This window comes from Eptatretus burgeri, chromosome 14 (genome assembly GCF_056783735.1).
Source record: "Eptatretus burgeri isolate ZD-2024b chromosome 14, Ebu_testis_v1, whole genome shotgun sequence".
In the NCBI taxonomy this organism is placed as follows: Eukaryota; Metazoa; Chordata; class Myxini; order Myxiniformes; family Myxinidae; genus Eptatretus; species Eptatretus burgeri.
Genome location: NC_140974.1, coordinates 59,530,131 through 59,544,679, shown reverse-complemented (window position 1 = coordinate 59,544,679; position 14,549 = coordinate 59,530,131). Strand labels below are relative to the sequence as shown.

The window sequence follows — 14,549 nt, the reverse complement described above, 5'->3', positions numbered from 1 at the left end:
ACAGAAATAAAAGCAATTTTTCTCATAAGAATTAATGTTATTAAAAACAGAAAAAAAGACTTGAGGCTCTTGTGGAGGAACTATAACGGGGAATTGATCAGGACGTAACAGAACAAAGCAAACTGATCTGTTGGCTAAAGCCATAAATCAGAGTATTTGTCTTCACCAGGTGGATGAAGATTATATCCAGGACAAGTTCAACCTGACGGGATTGAATGAGCAGGTTCCTCACTACCGCCAGGCTCTCGACATGATTCTAGACCTTGAACCAGGTGGGCTCAAAATGCTCGACAAGCGAATTTTTTTTTCTTCTTTTAAATTCTTTCTTCTTCTTTTAAATCTTTTTTTCTTTAAATCTTCTTCTTCTTCTTCTTCCTCTTCTTCCTCTTCTTCTTCTTCTTCTTCTTCTTCTTCTTCTTCTTCTCTGTTGGCTCCTCAAATTTAACATTTTAGTCTATTCCAAATTGTGTTTGACAGAGAAATGATTAAATGCTTGTGGAAGGGAAGGATGTAAATACATGAAATGTATCATTAATTTTATTTGGTGAGTTGTAAACCATTTTATTGAAAATTGCTTTTCTTGGTGCTTTGTGTAATTCTGCGTAACATTTAACATGGAAAGCAAGGAGACCTTTTCACCTTTGGATGACCAAAATGGGTACAGGTATACTTCGATATTCGCATTTAAGCTTCGATACTTTGTTTTGATGGTCGTCCGAACATTAATGGAGTGTCTTGTGAGGTTATTCGTCTATTTTATCGTGAAACAAAACTCAAGGTGCATTTTGCATGAAAAGCAGAGGTGATGTGTTTGTGTAGATGATGAACTGGAGGACAATCCGAACCAGAGTGATCTGATTGAGCAAGCGGCAGAGATGCTGTACGGCCTAATCCACGCTCGCTACATCCTTACCAATCGGGGGATTGCACAGATGGTGAGCATCCTGCAGCTTTTGCTCGCTTTCTCCCCAAAACTCCTCTCTTCACTTCAGTGTCCCTCTTCCACATTTTAGTTTTTTTCATTCCTCAATCCTTCCCAAGAGTGATTCGCTGTAAAATACTTAAAAGTTGTGTGAGGCGGCTTGTCTTGCCTTTGGGGGTCCTGATTGGCTGTTAAGTGCATTTATGTCGCATGATTTTCACAGCCAATCCAGTGATTACAAGTTCAAATCCTGACTGTTAATTAGGTGATGGCAAAATCAAAGTGTATTCCTCGTTATGGAGCAGCTTTGGCAGCAGTTCTTATTACAGACCATAAAGCCTTCAATGCTCCTGTTTATTTAATTTTACAGTGTTCTGTAATTCCACCTCTGCTTATTTATACTTCCAGTATTCCCTTCAATGACATTGTGTTATTGTTTGGTTTTTGCACGTGTGTACATGCAGCTGGAGAAATACCAACAGGGAGACTTTGGCCATTGCCCTCGTGTGTACTGTGAAAACCAACCCATGTTACCGATAGGTAAGTCGATCCCCCTCTGAAAACCAAACAATTGTATAAATGTGTGCACATTCTCTCTCCAGCTGTCTTTGTTACTCATAAGGTAGACTTCACAACAGCAGTAATTTCATGAAAAGTCAGTTTTTAAAACTTATTTTTAAATGAAGTGTATGATCGTAGAATAAAGGTGATAAAAGGTATAAAGCAATGTACTGACAGTGGGGGAGTAGAGGGGATGAATGAAGAGGAGAAAGAAAATGGAGGGAAACATAACAACGTGCAAAGAGATGAGAGGTGAGGGTGTTATTTAATGAGGATAGAAAATATCACAATTGTGGATGGAAGGTTTCTTGAGGTATTGGTACTGACGATATTGCCAACCTGAAACATGAAGTAAAAGTGAGAATGAACAAACTGAGAAACGAGGTTCCACAAGTGGGAGAGAAGAGGAACAAATGATTGCAGGTGAGCTACGAGACTGGATTTTGGGGATTTGGGTTGTTGGAAGAACGTGTCCAACCTGTTGGGACTGGGTAGGGTTGGAGGTATGAAACTGCAGAGGGAGCACGAGTTGAGAAGAGGTGGTGGAAAAGACGCCATCAACCGATCTGCATTGATAAAGCAGTTCGACTTGGACTTCTGCTGCTTTGTGAGAGAGGCCGATGTTGAGAGCTTTAGATTTTATAGCGTGCAGGAAGGAGTGCCAGGTGTGAGGTTGGGGCACCAGGCCTTTTAAAAAAAATTAATTTTGTAAGCTATGTCAAGACTCGTATGAGAGCTAACACACAGAACGTACAGCAAGGGGAGCAGGAGATGAGGGGCGGGAGAGGGAAGGAAAAAAAAGTGTGGTGCAGAGACATGAGATCTATGGAATGGAGAGGGATGGGGGCAAGGTACACAGGGTAAACAAGATGGATACTACAGGGACTTTCAGGTCCTTACACGACAGGGACTTTCAAGAAGGAAAGCAGGGAATTTGAGGGAGGTGGGTTTGGGGTGGTTTAGGATGGGGGAAGATAAGAGATCGTGGTGGACAACTGTTTTGAATACGTGGAGGGAAGAGTGGGATTGAAGAGAGTGTGGGAGTTTGTTCCAAAGGTGGGGAAAAAAGAGGAATGAAAGAGTGAAGGTGAGCAGTGATTCCTGATTTTGGTAGATTTACCAGAAGGGGGTTGCTGGCCGACCTTGAGCGCCCTGCGGAAATATTTGGGGGGTGGGGGGGTGACATATCTCAGACAGAGCATGGGGGGCGAGGCCAGAGAGGAGACTGTAAAGGACAGAAAGACCACCGACCCGCCTGTGGTGGGACAGTAAGAGACCCAAAGACATCCTCATCGCGGGAGATACCAATGATCCTCAATGCCTTGGTATCCATAGCATGAAGATGAGAGGTGGGAGCACCAGCCCAGAGGGGAGAGCAGTACTCCATCAGGCTGTGGATGAAAGTTTTGTATGTGGTCAGGAGCTCAGGTGTGCTGAGGAAGGACTTTGCACAAAGGAGGATGCCAAGTTGGCGACTGGCTTTGAAGGCCAGCTTGGAAATGTGGCTTTCCCAGGAAAGAGCATGGCAGATAGTGAGGCCCAGAAGCTTGTATGAAAGGACTTCTTCAACAGGATTGTTGAGAAAGTAGATTGGGGGGGGGGGGGGGATTCCAGATGGTCCATTCAGAGAGACATTGTGAGTGTGTGAGATTTGTCAGGATTGAAAGACATGTTCCACGTGTTGGACCAGCTTGTGATTTTATCCAGGTTTGCAGAGAGTGAAGAGGCTGCTGCTTGCCGATGTTAGGGATGAGAGATGATACGGCAGAGGGTGGAGTCATCAGCAAAGAGATAAAGAAGACTTTCCAGAGAGTCACATAACTCATTGATGAAAACCAGAAAAAACAGGACCCAGAACACTGCCTTGAGGAACTCCAGCCTGGACAGGAAGAGGGGATGAAAAAAACTCCATTTAGGGCCACACGTTGGCTGCGACAGGAGAGAAAGTCTGCGAGCCATGAATGGAGATGGCCTTGGATTCCATAGGAAGAGAGCTTTGTGAACAGGGCAGGGTGCCAGACTGTATCGAAAGCGAGCGATATGTCTTGGGATATGGCTCTGATTTCATGTCTGCCATTGAGGCCCTCCATCCATTCTTGGGAGGAGCAGAAGCAGCATATTAAGGGAAGAGTCACCTTGCCTGAATCCAAATTGATGATCGGAAATCAAGCCATTGGAGAAGAGGTAGGATTTGATGTCTGAAGCAATTATGGATTCTACAATCTTGCTGATGATTGGGAGAAGGCTGATTGGTCTGTTTTTGCACCTTTTTAATGCAGTGCGGTAATGTTTGCTGATTTCCAAGCTAATGGCAGATAACCTTGAGCAAATGAGAGGGTGAACTGAACAGAGAGAGGGTGAGCAAGAGCAGCAGAGCAGGTTTTTAGGACACGTGGGCTGATGCCGGTTGGACCGGTTGCAGAATCTGAGTCAAGGTTTGACAGCAAGCTCTCCATCTTGCAAGGAGAAAAGGACACATAGTCCAGGAACAGCTGGGGCATTCCATGTCAAGTGTACACACCCTCCCGACACTAATACCTCATTTTCTCCCCATATGTTGGTCATTAATTCACTTGGGTGAAAAAACTCAAAATACCAACTTTTAGACCTGTGGGCCCATCAGGGCCCATTTTAGGGCCCCCCAAATTTGGGTGCCCTGGCTGCCCCACAATCTTCCAGAGGCCATATCACAGGTTGTAGTGGTCCGATTTGGCTGATCTTGGTATCAAAATGCTCGTAAAAGCGAGATCTTTCGAATCGCGTAAAGTAAAACCACTCCGAAACAGTAATTCAAAAAGTTAAAGTCTGTGGCGCCCTTTGACCTTGGGCCCCCGCTCCCCAGCCAAACCGATGGTCCCGATTTTTTTTCGTGTGAATACCCCTTCCTATACTCCAACACCTTAGCATTAATGAAAATGGGATCTCAATGGGTTCAAGTGTGATGGTGGTTTTATTGTTCGGGGACTCGGGTGCTGGACACACAATATGCCACAATACATAGCACAATATTTGAACACAAGATTTCCAATACACTATATCAGTATATTGTACATAAATTTTCCACATGCACATTGCAGGAACTGGAAGCGATACTAGTATGAGTAAGAGTTTTTCCTAGCATATTATAGTCAAGATTTTTTGCCAACCAATGTTTTACTTGATAGCTGTGTTTCTTTTTTCACTGATGGTGTAGGTTCTACCTGTAGCAGTTTTTGGTTCTACGGAAAGAAGTACACCAGAAATGTCTAAAATGCAGTGATCTTCAATGTCAGAAAAAAAGAAACTATTTGCGGCCTGTTTGGATGAAGAAAATTCACTTTCACTTCATTAGTGTCCTGAAAGGCTTCCATGATGCAGGCAAGCCACCATTTTCCATCATCGTGCACTGTGACATAACCTGAGAGTTTCCCGTTAAAAGTTGGTGTCGATTTTGAAATAGCTGACTCGATACAATGTTCCTCGCTAAGGCTGAATTCGTGTACTTGAAGAGCAGTTTCAGAAATAGGGTGAAAGCATGAAGTTTTTGAGTTACAGCTATGGTTTTGGCCGTTTTTAACCTTTCTTCCAGATTTCGTTCTTCCTCGTCATTCACCTCTTGGATCCCATAACCGAACTTTATTTCATTCAAACCATTTTCAGCAAAGGCGAAAAGATCTTTTGGAGAAATAATTTGACTGTCTTAAGGTCTACGTAGGCTCTCACGTGTTGCTTTTCCTTTGACTGTACCTCCCACGCCATCTTAAGGGCCCTTGCCATGACTTGTGGCAAAAAAAATGCCATTCTGTGTCAATACCATACTCTGATTTGTGACGACATAGGTTTATGAAGGCTTTGCAATTCTTATATTGGCCAGCGCAACCGTCTGAGAAATAGTAAAGTTTCTTTACATTTCCAAAGCTAGATTTCAAGTGTTCAATGAGCATTCTTTGGAAGAGGTGGACTGAGAAAACGTAGTGAGTATTGCATTCTGATGTAATCGTGAACGAATCGTGGTTTAATTTGCCATCATCCGATTTGAAATAGTAAACCCAGGGGTGAATTGTCGCTTGAGAGCAGTTCCAATGGAATCCTTGGGCCGCATCCTGTACAACAAACGAATAGTTCTCTGAGAAGTCTCCAATAATGACAAATTCTCCTTCACTGATTTTGTCTTTCTTATTTTTCAGAAACTGAGATTGGGCCTTGGCAATGAAGTCGTGTCTCACTAATTTCACCGTGCGTTCACAGAATTAAGGAATGAATTCTTCCAAAGGCAGGACCATGGAGCTCAGTTCAGATCTGTCGGTGGATATCCACCGTTTAAACTGAATTTCATCAATAATTCAATATCCTCAAGTTCATAAGCACTCAGTAGCTCAGTTTTGAAGTCTTCAATTGATGGGCAACTTTCACAAGTTCTGAAATAACATGCCAGTTGTGCTGGGTTACAAACTATGCGTGCTATCACATGATGATAGCTCGGAAGTTCGGCTATCTATGGCATTTTGGAACCAAACATCATGAGTTTCACATTTTGATGTAGCGTACATACACATACACTGTGTGTACCGCCTGAACCGGCCAGGACACACTTCGAGGGACGGAGCATGGCGAACTTCGTGAATCTAACTTTCAAGCCAGGGTTCTTCTCTTTGAATTTCTGAAACTGTTCACTTGATATTGTTTAGTACCAGGCACTATTGAATTTTGTCTTTTCCATGTTCATTCCTGACCACCACACAGTCCTTTTTCCCGGTATTATTCGGCTGACTTCATCACTTCGGTAAAATTTGGTTACGGCGGATTTCACTTCGTCAGGCAATATTTTACCCTGTTTGGGATTTGGAGACGATAGCATACCATTTTCTTTCTCTAAAATTTTGGCTTGCACAGCCATTCTTTGGGAGCAAAGGAATTCACTCATCATCCCTCTGATGCTCATATTCCGAGCAAATATTGTCAGTATACGTACGTATTTGCTCTGAACGGCTCGAAACAACTTATTGTTGCGCATTCGCACCCGCCGGCGTGCGATCGGCCGCTCGACTCGAATGGCGGCCGCCTCACCCACCGGAACGGACAATTCTGTCGTGACCCTCTCGGAACAACGCCGGGAGCTAGTCACGGGTGAGGGTTGAACCCCACCACGACCGTGCCAATTGCCCACCCGCGCAGGACAGGGTTGCTCGCCAAATTCGATCTACCTAAGTACCTGCGCGGATGGTCGACCGGGTGATCGGACCTCGCCGCAGGCCGACTCCGGGCACGAACCGCTTAAGTGGTCCGTTCCGTGCTATCGGGATAACCGAGCGGTGTTATCGTCGGCCTCAATGGTTCCGATTAACTATCGGGCGTTTTAAGCCCACTACGAACCCTTTTACGTGAAGCAGGATGGAGGGTCAATAAAGAAAAGACGAAGCAAAACGGGAAAACAGTTCACACAATGCACATTTATTACGCAACACACGGAAAGCACACATATACAGCCAAACAGTCAGAATGCACCTATATCAGGAAAACAAAAGAAACAACGACGCAGAGTTACAACCGAATACGCATACACACGGCAACACTTACACAGTTCTACTTTACAAGACACGGCGCCAACCCACATTTACTCAAAAGCAAAGGAAAGAAGCCACCCTCATAGACAAGGGGGCAGACGGGCCTGTAGGCCAATATGTGCGCGGGACCTGAAGGAGCGGCCAGGTCCGCGAGACCGGGTGGGTCCTACCCGCGTCCTCGAGGCGCATTGGCGGACGAGCCGCAGACATGGCCGCGTGGCTGTGCCCCGACTCCGTGCTCCTTTGCGGGTTTCATTGGCACGACGTTTGGAGTGGGGTGGGAACGGGGCCCCCTTGGTTGCACTATCTCAGCGCGGGGGAAAAGGGGGAATTGTTGATGCTCTGGGGGAGGGAGAATGGCTGGCTGGCTTAGGTCCCGCGACGAGCGATCTCCGACCGCCATCCTTCTCACCTCGGACCCGAGCTCCTGGCCTCTTCCCCCAACTCTCCTCAGCCGACTGCAGAACCCAACTCGATGCCTTCGCCACCCGACTCCACTCTCTGCCACACTCCGCCCAATGACTCTCTTACCTAAACTCTCACTCTCTGCCACCAAAACTGACTCTGCCAAAACTCTCTCTCTCTCTGCCACCAAAACTGACTCTGCCTCGATTCACCTTGCGCTCGGCGTTTTATAGGCCGGCAGGAGAACCAATATGCAAATTTCCGGATCAGGATGAGCTCGGGGGCGGAGCCACGCTCGCCCATTGGACAGAGGAAAAGTGGGCGTGAACCTCCCCTGATCCTAGAATTTGCATATTTCGATTTCACACGGACGTGCCTGGAGGCGGGGCCAAGCCGCTCCGCGCTTGCTGATTGGACGGATCAGAAGTGGGCGTGTAGCATTCTGCGGGAATGGCCGTAGAAGGAGAGATGTGAGGGTGGTGGAGGGTTTTTGGTGGTGGTTTGATGGTTATGGCGGTTGAGACGTGGTTGGTTCAAAATAAAAATAGAACAGAAAAACGGCTATCTCAAAGCATCGCAGCCCGAATGAATCACATAAGTTCCCTCTAAATAACGGGTTTGGGGCTAACTACACATGTACTTAGAGTTATCTCACCTGCTGGACCTGAATGGTGGTTTGCGAATTTCCACAGCCGTAACAGTATTTTTCTTTCAGGCTTTTGATCACCTCTGGCATGCAGTTTTCATCACATTTTGATGCTTTCTTTTGTGTTTTCTCCGCAGTGCTTGGTCCAGCAACTCGTTCTAATTTCTTTCGCACTGAATCTTCCACTTTACTTCGCTTTTTAGGAACGTACCCTGGGTTCCTTTCCGCCTTTCGTTTGTCGAATGGGCTTTTGCCTATCATTGACAAACAACTGGTTTAATAGGTCAACTTCTGCTTCTCGCTCAAAAACCTCCTCGTCCTCATCTGTCGAAATAGATTCTGCAATGCCTTCGATCGTACCTTCTGATGATAATTTTGAACTGGTCGAAGATGATTCTTCAATACGCTCTGGTGACAACTGAGTTTTTTTTCTGCACGAAGTACAAAGTCTGGCATCTTTTTTCACCTTTGAAGAAAATTTCATCAACATATCATTTGACACATTGCGAAGATCTTTTCGTTGTTTCGTTTTATGGCAGCTGAACGGATCGCAACAGTATTTTTGGAACTCCTTTCCATCTTCAGTTGCCATGCTTATTGAAAAATATGCAAAAACTGAGATTAGCCCATTTATAACTTAATTCGATGATGGTTATACAAAAAATGTACACTGAAAAATCAATAGACACAATTGGCAGAATAATTTTTCGCAAATGATGCAAAATATATATATATATATATATATATATATATATATATATATATATATATGTGTGTGTGTGTGTGTGTGTGTGTGTGTGTGTGTGTGTGTGTGTGTGTGTGTGTGTGTGTGTATATATATATATATATATATATATATATACACACACACACACACACACACACACACACACACACACACACACACACACACACACACACACACACACACACACACACACATATATACATACACAGGGGGCTGCAAAAGTAGGTATACAGTAAGGACTAGTGGAGTGTGTGAATGCCAGGGGCAAACAGTTTAAACATTTGAGGGATTAATATGGTTATTATTGATATGCTTGTATAATCAATAAAATACGTTTTGTTTTTCATTACGGTATACCTACTTTTGCAGCCCCCTGTATATAATAGTCCAGAGATGATGATTGTCAATTTCAGACATAAAGTCGCCTGCCAGCAGGTGACGGCAAACATCGTCCAATCAAGAATTGGTGATATGTGGACCCCGAACAATAAAACCATCACACTTGAACCCATTGAGATCCCATTTTAATTTACTCGTACGGGTGGGCCCGTAGGTGCGTAAACGACGACTGGATTGGAGCATTATTTCAATTAGATTTGACCAAATGTATCATAAATGGCCATAACTTGGGAAACGTACTCAGGTCCCCAGCATCAATTGTGATGTAATATCAAACGAAGAAGAATTGTGACGCCCCTCTCTCTCGCCCCCTCGCGTTCCCCCCTCCTCTCTCTCCCTCTCCCTCCTTCCCCCCTTTCTCTCCCCCCTTTCTCTCCCCCTTTCTCTCCACCCCTTTCTCTCCCCCTTTCTCTCCCCCCTTTCTCTCCCCCTTTCTCTCCCCCTTTCTCTCCCCCCTTTCTCTCCCCCCTTTCTCTCCCCCTTTCTCTCCCCCCTTTCTCTCCCCCCTTTCTCTCCCCCCTTTCTCTCCCCCCTTTCTCTCCCCCCTTTCTCTCCCCCTTTCTCTCCCCCCTTTCTCTCCCCCCTTTCTCTCCCCCCTTTCTCTCCCCCTTTCTCTCCCCCCTTTCTCTCCCCCTTTCTCTCCCCCCTTTCTCTCCCCCCTTTCTCTCCCCCCTTCTCTCCCCCCTTCTCTCCCCCCTTCTCTCCCCCCCTTCTCTCCCCCCTTCTCTCCCCCCTTCTCTCCCCCCTTCTCTCCCCCCTCTTCTCTCCCCCCCTCTCATCGTCCCCCTCTCTCGCAGATATTTGTTGACAGATAAATGGCCGTAACTTGGGAACCGCTCGTCCGATTCATATCAAACCTCGAAAAGGCATATCCGCGGGTCCCCAGCAATATTCCTGGCAAGTTTCAATCAGATCAGATCGTCAATCGTGCAAAAAATAATAATAAATAAATAAACCAATGTCACCCGCAGGGTGACCCGTATCTTTCCAAAAGGTGACCACGTGTGACTTCTTTAAGGTCACACTGAGGTGAACAGAGCTGCTATCCACCAGGAGCGACTCCTTGAGGAATATCTGCCTGCGAGAGATTCCGATGAGAATCGTTCTACAGAGTAACCATGAAAAATATGCTTTTGCCTCATAACGTCACCAAATGACGTCATAATGTCTCAAGCTTGACATATCGAGAAAGCACTCATCGAGGTGTTCAATTTGAGGTACTACACGATATGGTTCCTAAAACTTGAAAATTTGACCTTGGGGTCAAATATGTTTGACCTGAGGCGCCAACCATGAAGGTCAAGGCCAATCGCCACCAAAAATTAATCAGCTGAGCGCCAGACCATGAACTCTCTTCCCATGAAGTTTGAAGACGATCCGATCAAAATTACTCAAAAAATAAGGGTTTCGTCGACTCCCCTGATTTGCGACAAAGTGACCTTGATCTTTGACCTTGACCTTCAAAATTTTGTGCACTGAAAGGGACCTCTATAGGCCTCTGATATGCGAAGTTACAAAAATTTCCAATGATAACTGTGCTCTGCAGAATTTTTTTATCCGTGATTACAGACAAACAAACAAACAAACAAACAAAAAAATAAAATAAAATAAAATTAAAAATCATACAAGCTGACTAACATATCTTGCAAAAACTTCGTTTTGGCAAGATAATAAACATTAATTGTGACTTCATTCGTGACATCATAGCACCGTGTCTTGTCATTGGTCGACAGATAAATGGCCGTAACTTGGGAACCACTCGTCCGATTGATATCAAACCTCAAAGGCACATCCGCGGGGCCCCGGCAATATTCCTGGCAAGTTTCAATCCGAAGAGGAAGCATTGTGACGTCATAGCACCGTGTCCTGTCTGGTTGACAGACAATATATAGGCCGTTATTGGTTAACAGACATTGGTCATTGTATCACGTTATTCTTTTTATTCAATTATTGTGCTATTATTATTATTGTTATTAATACTAGTACGTGGCCGTAAAAAAAAAAAAAAAAAAAACATGAATAAATAAATATTCAAACCGCAAGCAACAAATAACAACCACACAGGCCGTTTCTTCGCTCTCGCGTGCCCGGACGTGCGTGGCCCGGATGTTCACATATTATTCGCAGTTACGATTATTCGCAATTCAGTTTTAATACCCAATTATTCAATTAGCGCCAACGTATTTTACCTTTTCGCAATGTTGTGGCAAGGAAAAACAAAAAGAGAAGAGAAGAGAGAGAGAAAAAAATTTACTTCCTGGTTCGGAGCACACCAGCACTCTGTTACCGAAATGTATGCACCGTCTAATATGAAAACGATCATAACTTGGGGCATTGTGTTTATCGATAAATGCGCATAAGAAATCGAGAAATTATTAGAATACACGGTCATAATTATCCGGAAGCCCGTACGTTGTAACCCGTAATGGGGAATGCGGCTGAGCTTCCCTTCCCCATCGGCCACGCCCACGCAACAACGTGTCTTGTCATTGGTTTGGTAAATAAATGGCCATAACTTGGGAAGCACTTGTCCGATTAATATCAAACCTTGAAAAGGCACATCCTCAGGTCCCCAGTAATATATCTGGCAAGTTTCAATGAGATTGGACCAGTGGTTGTCGAGAAACAGCAGACAGACAGACACAGACAGACAGACAGACACAGGCGCGCACACAGGCGCACACACACACGCGCACACACGCACAGACACGCACACACACACACACAGACACGCACGCACACACACACATACACAGACACGCACGCACACACACACAGACACATGCACACACACACACACAGACGCACACACACACACACACACACACACACACACACACACACACACACACACACACACACACACACAGACACACACACAGACACACGTACACAGACGCACGCACAGACACACGCACAGACACACACACACACACACACACACACACACACACACACACAGACAGACACACACAGACACAGATTGCTGGAATTTTTGATAGATGCTGTTATCATTATTCTGAGAAAAAATGGCATGATAAGGTGGAACGACACTTCAGCTGCCATATATATACACCTTTTCTACACTGAAAAAAGCAATAAAATGGCCGTAACTTGGGAACCGCTCATCCGATTGACATCAAACCTCGAAAAGGCACATCTGTGGGGCCCCGGCAATATTCCTGGCAAGTTTCAATCGGATCGGACCAGCGGTCGTCGAGAAATGGCAGGCGCAGACAGACACACACAGAGATTGCTGGAATTATAGATAGATGCTGAAGTCTTGGAGTATATAAAGGGGTATTCTCACACGAAAAATCGGGATCATCGGTTTGGCTGGGGGGCGGGGGCCCAAGGTCAAAGGGCGCCCCAAACTATAACTTTTTGAATTACTGTTTGGGAGTGATTTTACTTTACGCGATTCGAAAGATCTCGCTTGTACGAGCATTTTGATACCAAGATCATCCAAATCAGACCCCTACAACCTGTGATATGGCCACTGGAAGATTGTGGGTCAACCAGGGACGCCCCTTAAATGGGCCCCGATGGGCCCCCAGGTCTGAAAATTGACACATGTTTTACCGTAGATACAAACACTTGCACAAAAACAAGAGTGAAATCTGAGACTATTTGTCAAAAATTCGCTGAAAAATGTGTACACTTGATATGGAACGCCCCAGCTGGGTGCGACTGGGTAAGGTGGATGCAGAAACCGATGGGTTTGGGAAACAAGATTTATAAGCAAACACGTAACTTAGGCATTTGGCCTTGTCACGTGCAGTGTCAGCTGTGTGGCCATTAGTGATAAGGGAGGGGATGGAGGAGGACCATACACCAGAAACAGACTTGACTAGATGCCACCAGGATTTGGAGGAGGAAGACAGGTTTAAGAGGTCAGACTTGAGATTAGAAAGATGTTGTTTTCTGGCTCTCCTGAGGGTCGACACACACTTGTTCTGAGCTTTGTGGAAAGAACCAAGATTGCCTTCAGTTGGATTAGCCTTCCATGAGGCAAAGGCAAGTTGTTTCAGGACAACTGTTTCGCCACAAGCTTCAGTGTACCATGGGTGGGAGGAAGGGTAGGACAACTGAAGATGAGATGCGATAAATCTGTGCATGAGGAGAGCAAGTTTCTTTGAAAAAATTCCCAGGATGAGTTGATGTCAGATAAAGTAGACATGGGAGACCAGTTTAGAAGTTTGATGGTGGCTTGAAGTCCCTGCCAGTCGCCTGAGTGAAATGCCAGACTCAACGGCGTTGAGGTGGTTCTCCAATAACAGTCAGAGCGATGTCTACTTTGACAAGCATGTGGTCAAATGAACCAATTGGAGCAGAGGAAGAACAGCAGATATTTTCAGGGAAATTGGTCAAAATCTGATTCAGAAGAGATTGAGTTCCGTTGGTTGAGATCCGGGTCGGGAAGTTGACAGATTGTGTCATTCTCAATGAGTCACAGAAGTCTTTTGCTGAAGTGCCATGGCAGATGAGAGAGGTACCCACACCCAACCAACTGGCATGATGACAATTGAAGTCACCAAATATGAGGAAGAAAGAATTTGGATGAGAGGATAGAAGTTGGTCCATGTTTTCGGGGAGCGAGATGTAAATGGAGTCATCACTGTTTGGTGGACGGTACAACACACACACACACACACAAACATGAGGTGGGAGTGGAGGGGAAGCCATAGCCAGAGGTATTCCTGGGGGTGCGGGGAGAGAGGGCAGTGCATGAATGAGTGAGGAATAGAGTCTTTGATGAAGAGAGCAACTCTGCCGCCAGGACGAGTCTCAGGTCTGTCGTACCGGAATAGGGAGTAACCAGGGAGAGATACGAGGTAGTCAGAGACGTCTTGAAGGGGGAAGTTTCTGTTGAGCAGATTACATCTAGTTTGTCAGTGGCAACCTGTATGGAAAGAAAAGCAGTTCTCCATTGAGTTGCAAATATACAGTCGTGGCCAAAAATATTGGCACCCTTGCACGCTTTTTCAAATAACTCTCAATTTTCTCCAACAATAAGTTGAAATTAAAAGAAGTATTTGGTCTCCACAATTCTTTATTTCAATGTTAATATTACAGAACCTTTGTTTTTGATTCAGAACTTGATATTGTTACGAATCTGAAACCCATCGCACACAACAGCCCGAGTCCTTATAGATCAGTTATATTGGTAAGTATGTGTTTCTAGTTAGAGTTCCGTCCCTTGTTTAATGGGTAATTAAGTATACGTGTGCTGCAAAGTTGTTTTATAGTCAGGTCTTTAAATCCTTAGATCCGACAAACCAACCATCCTGCCATTCCCATTCACAACTCCTCCACTGAACTGGC

At 45.1% G+C, this 14,549-nt stretch overlaps 1 protein-coding gene and 1 long non-coding RNA gene across 4 annotated transcripts in view; one reads left to right on the top strand and one right to left on the bottom strand.

The window, feature by feature from the left end:
- CSNK2B (casein kinase 2 beta) overlaps positions 1 to 14,549 on the top strand; it is a 28,691-nt gene that overhangs the window by 7,607 nt on the left and 6,535 nt on the right. For all 3 annotated transcript variants that reach the window (XM_085855088.1, XM_085855087.1, XM_085855089.1), the window contains exons 3-5: positions 170 to 272; positions 820 to 935; positions 1,387 to 1,462. In XM_085855088.1, the coding sequence (XP_085711214.1) occupies positions 170 to 272; positions 820 to 935; positions 1,387 to 1,462 (295 nt within the window). The remainder of the gene's footprint in view (positions 1 to 169; positions 273 to 819; positions 936 to 1,386; positions 1,463 to 14,549) is intronic.
- LOC147013344 (uncharacterized) overlaps positions 10,003 to 14,549 on the bottom strand; it is a 28,601-nt gene continuing 24,054 nt past the window's right edge. Inside the window, exon 3 of the long non-coding RNA XR_015051286.1 lies at positions 10,003 to 11,094. This is a non-coding gene — a long non-coding RNA (uncharacterized LOC147013344). The remainder of the gene's footprint in view (positions 11,095 to 14,549) is intronic.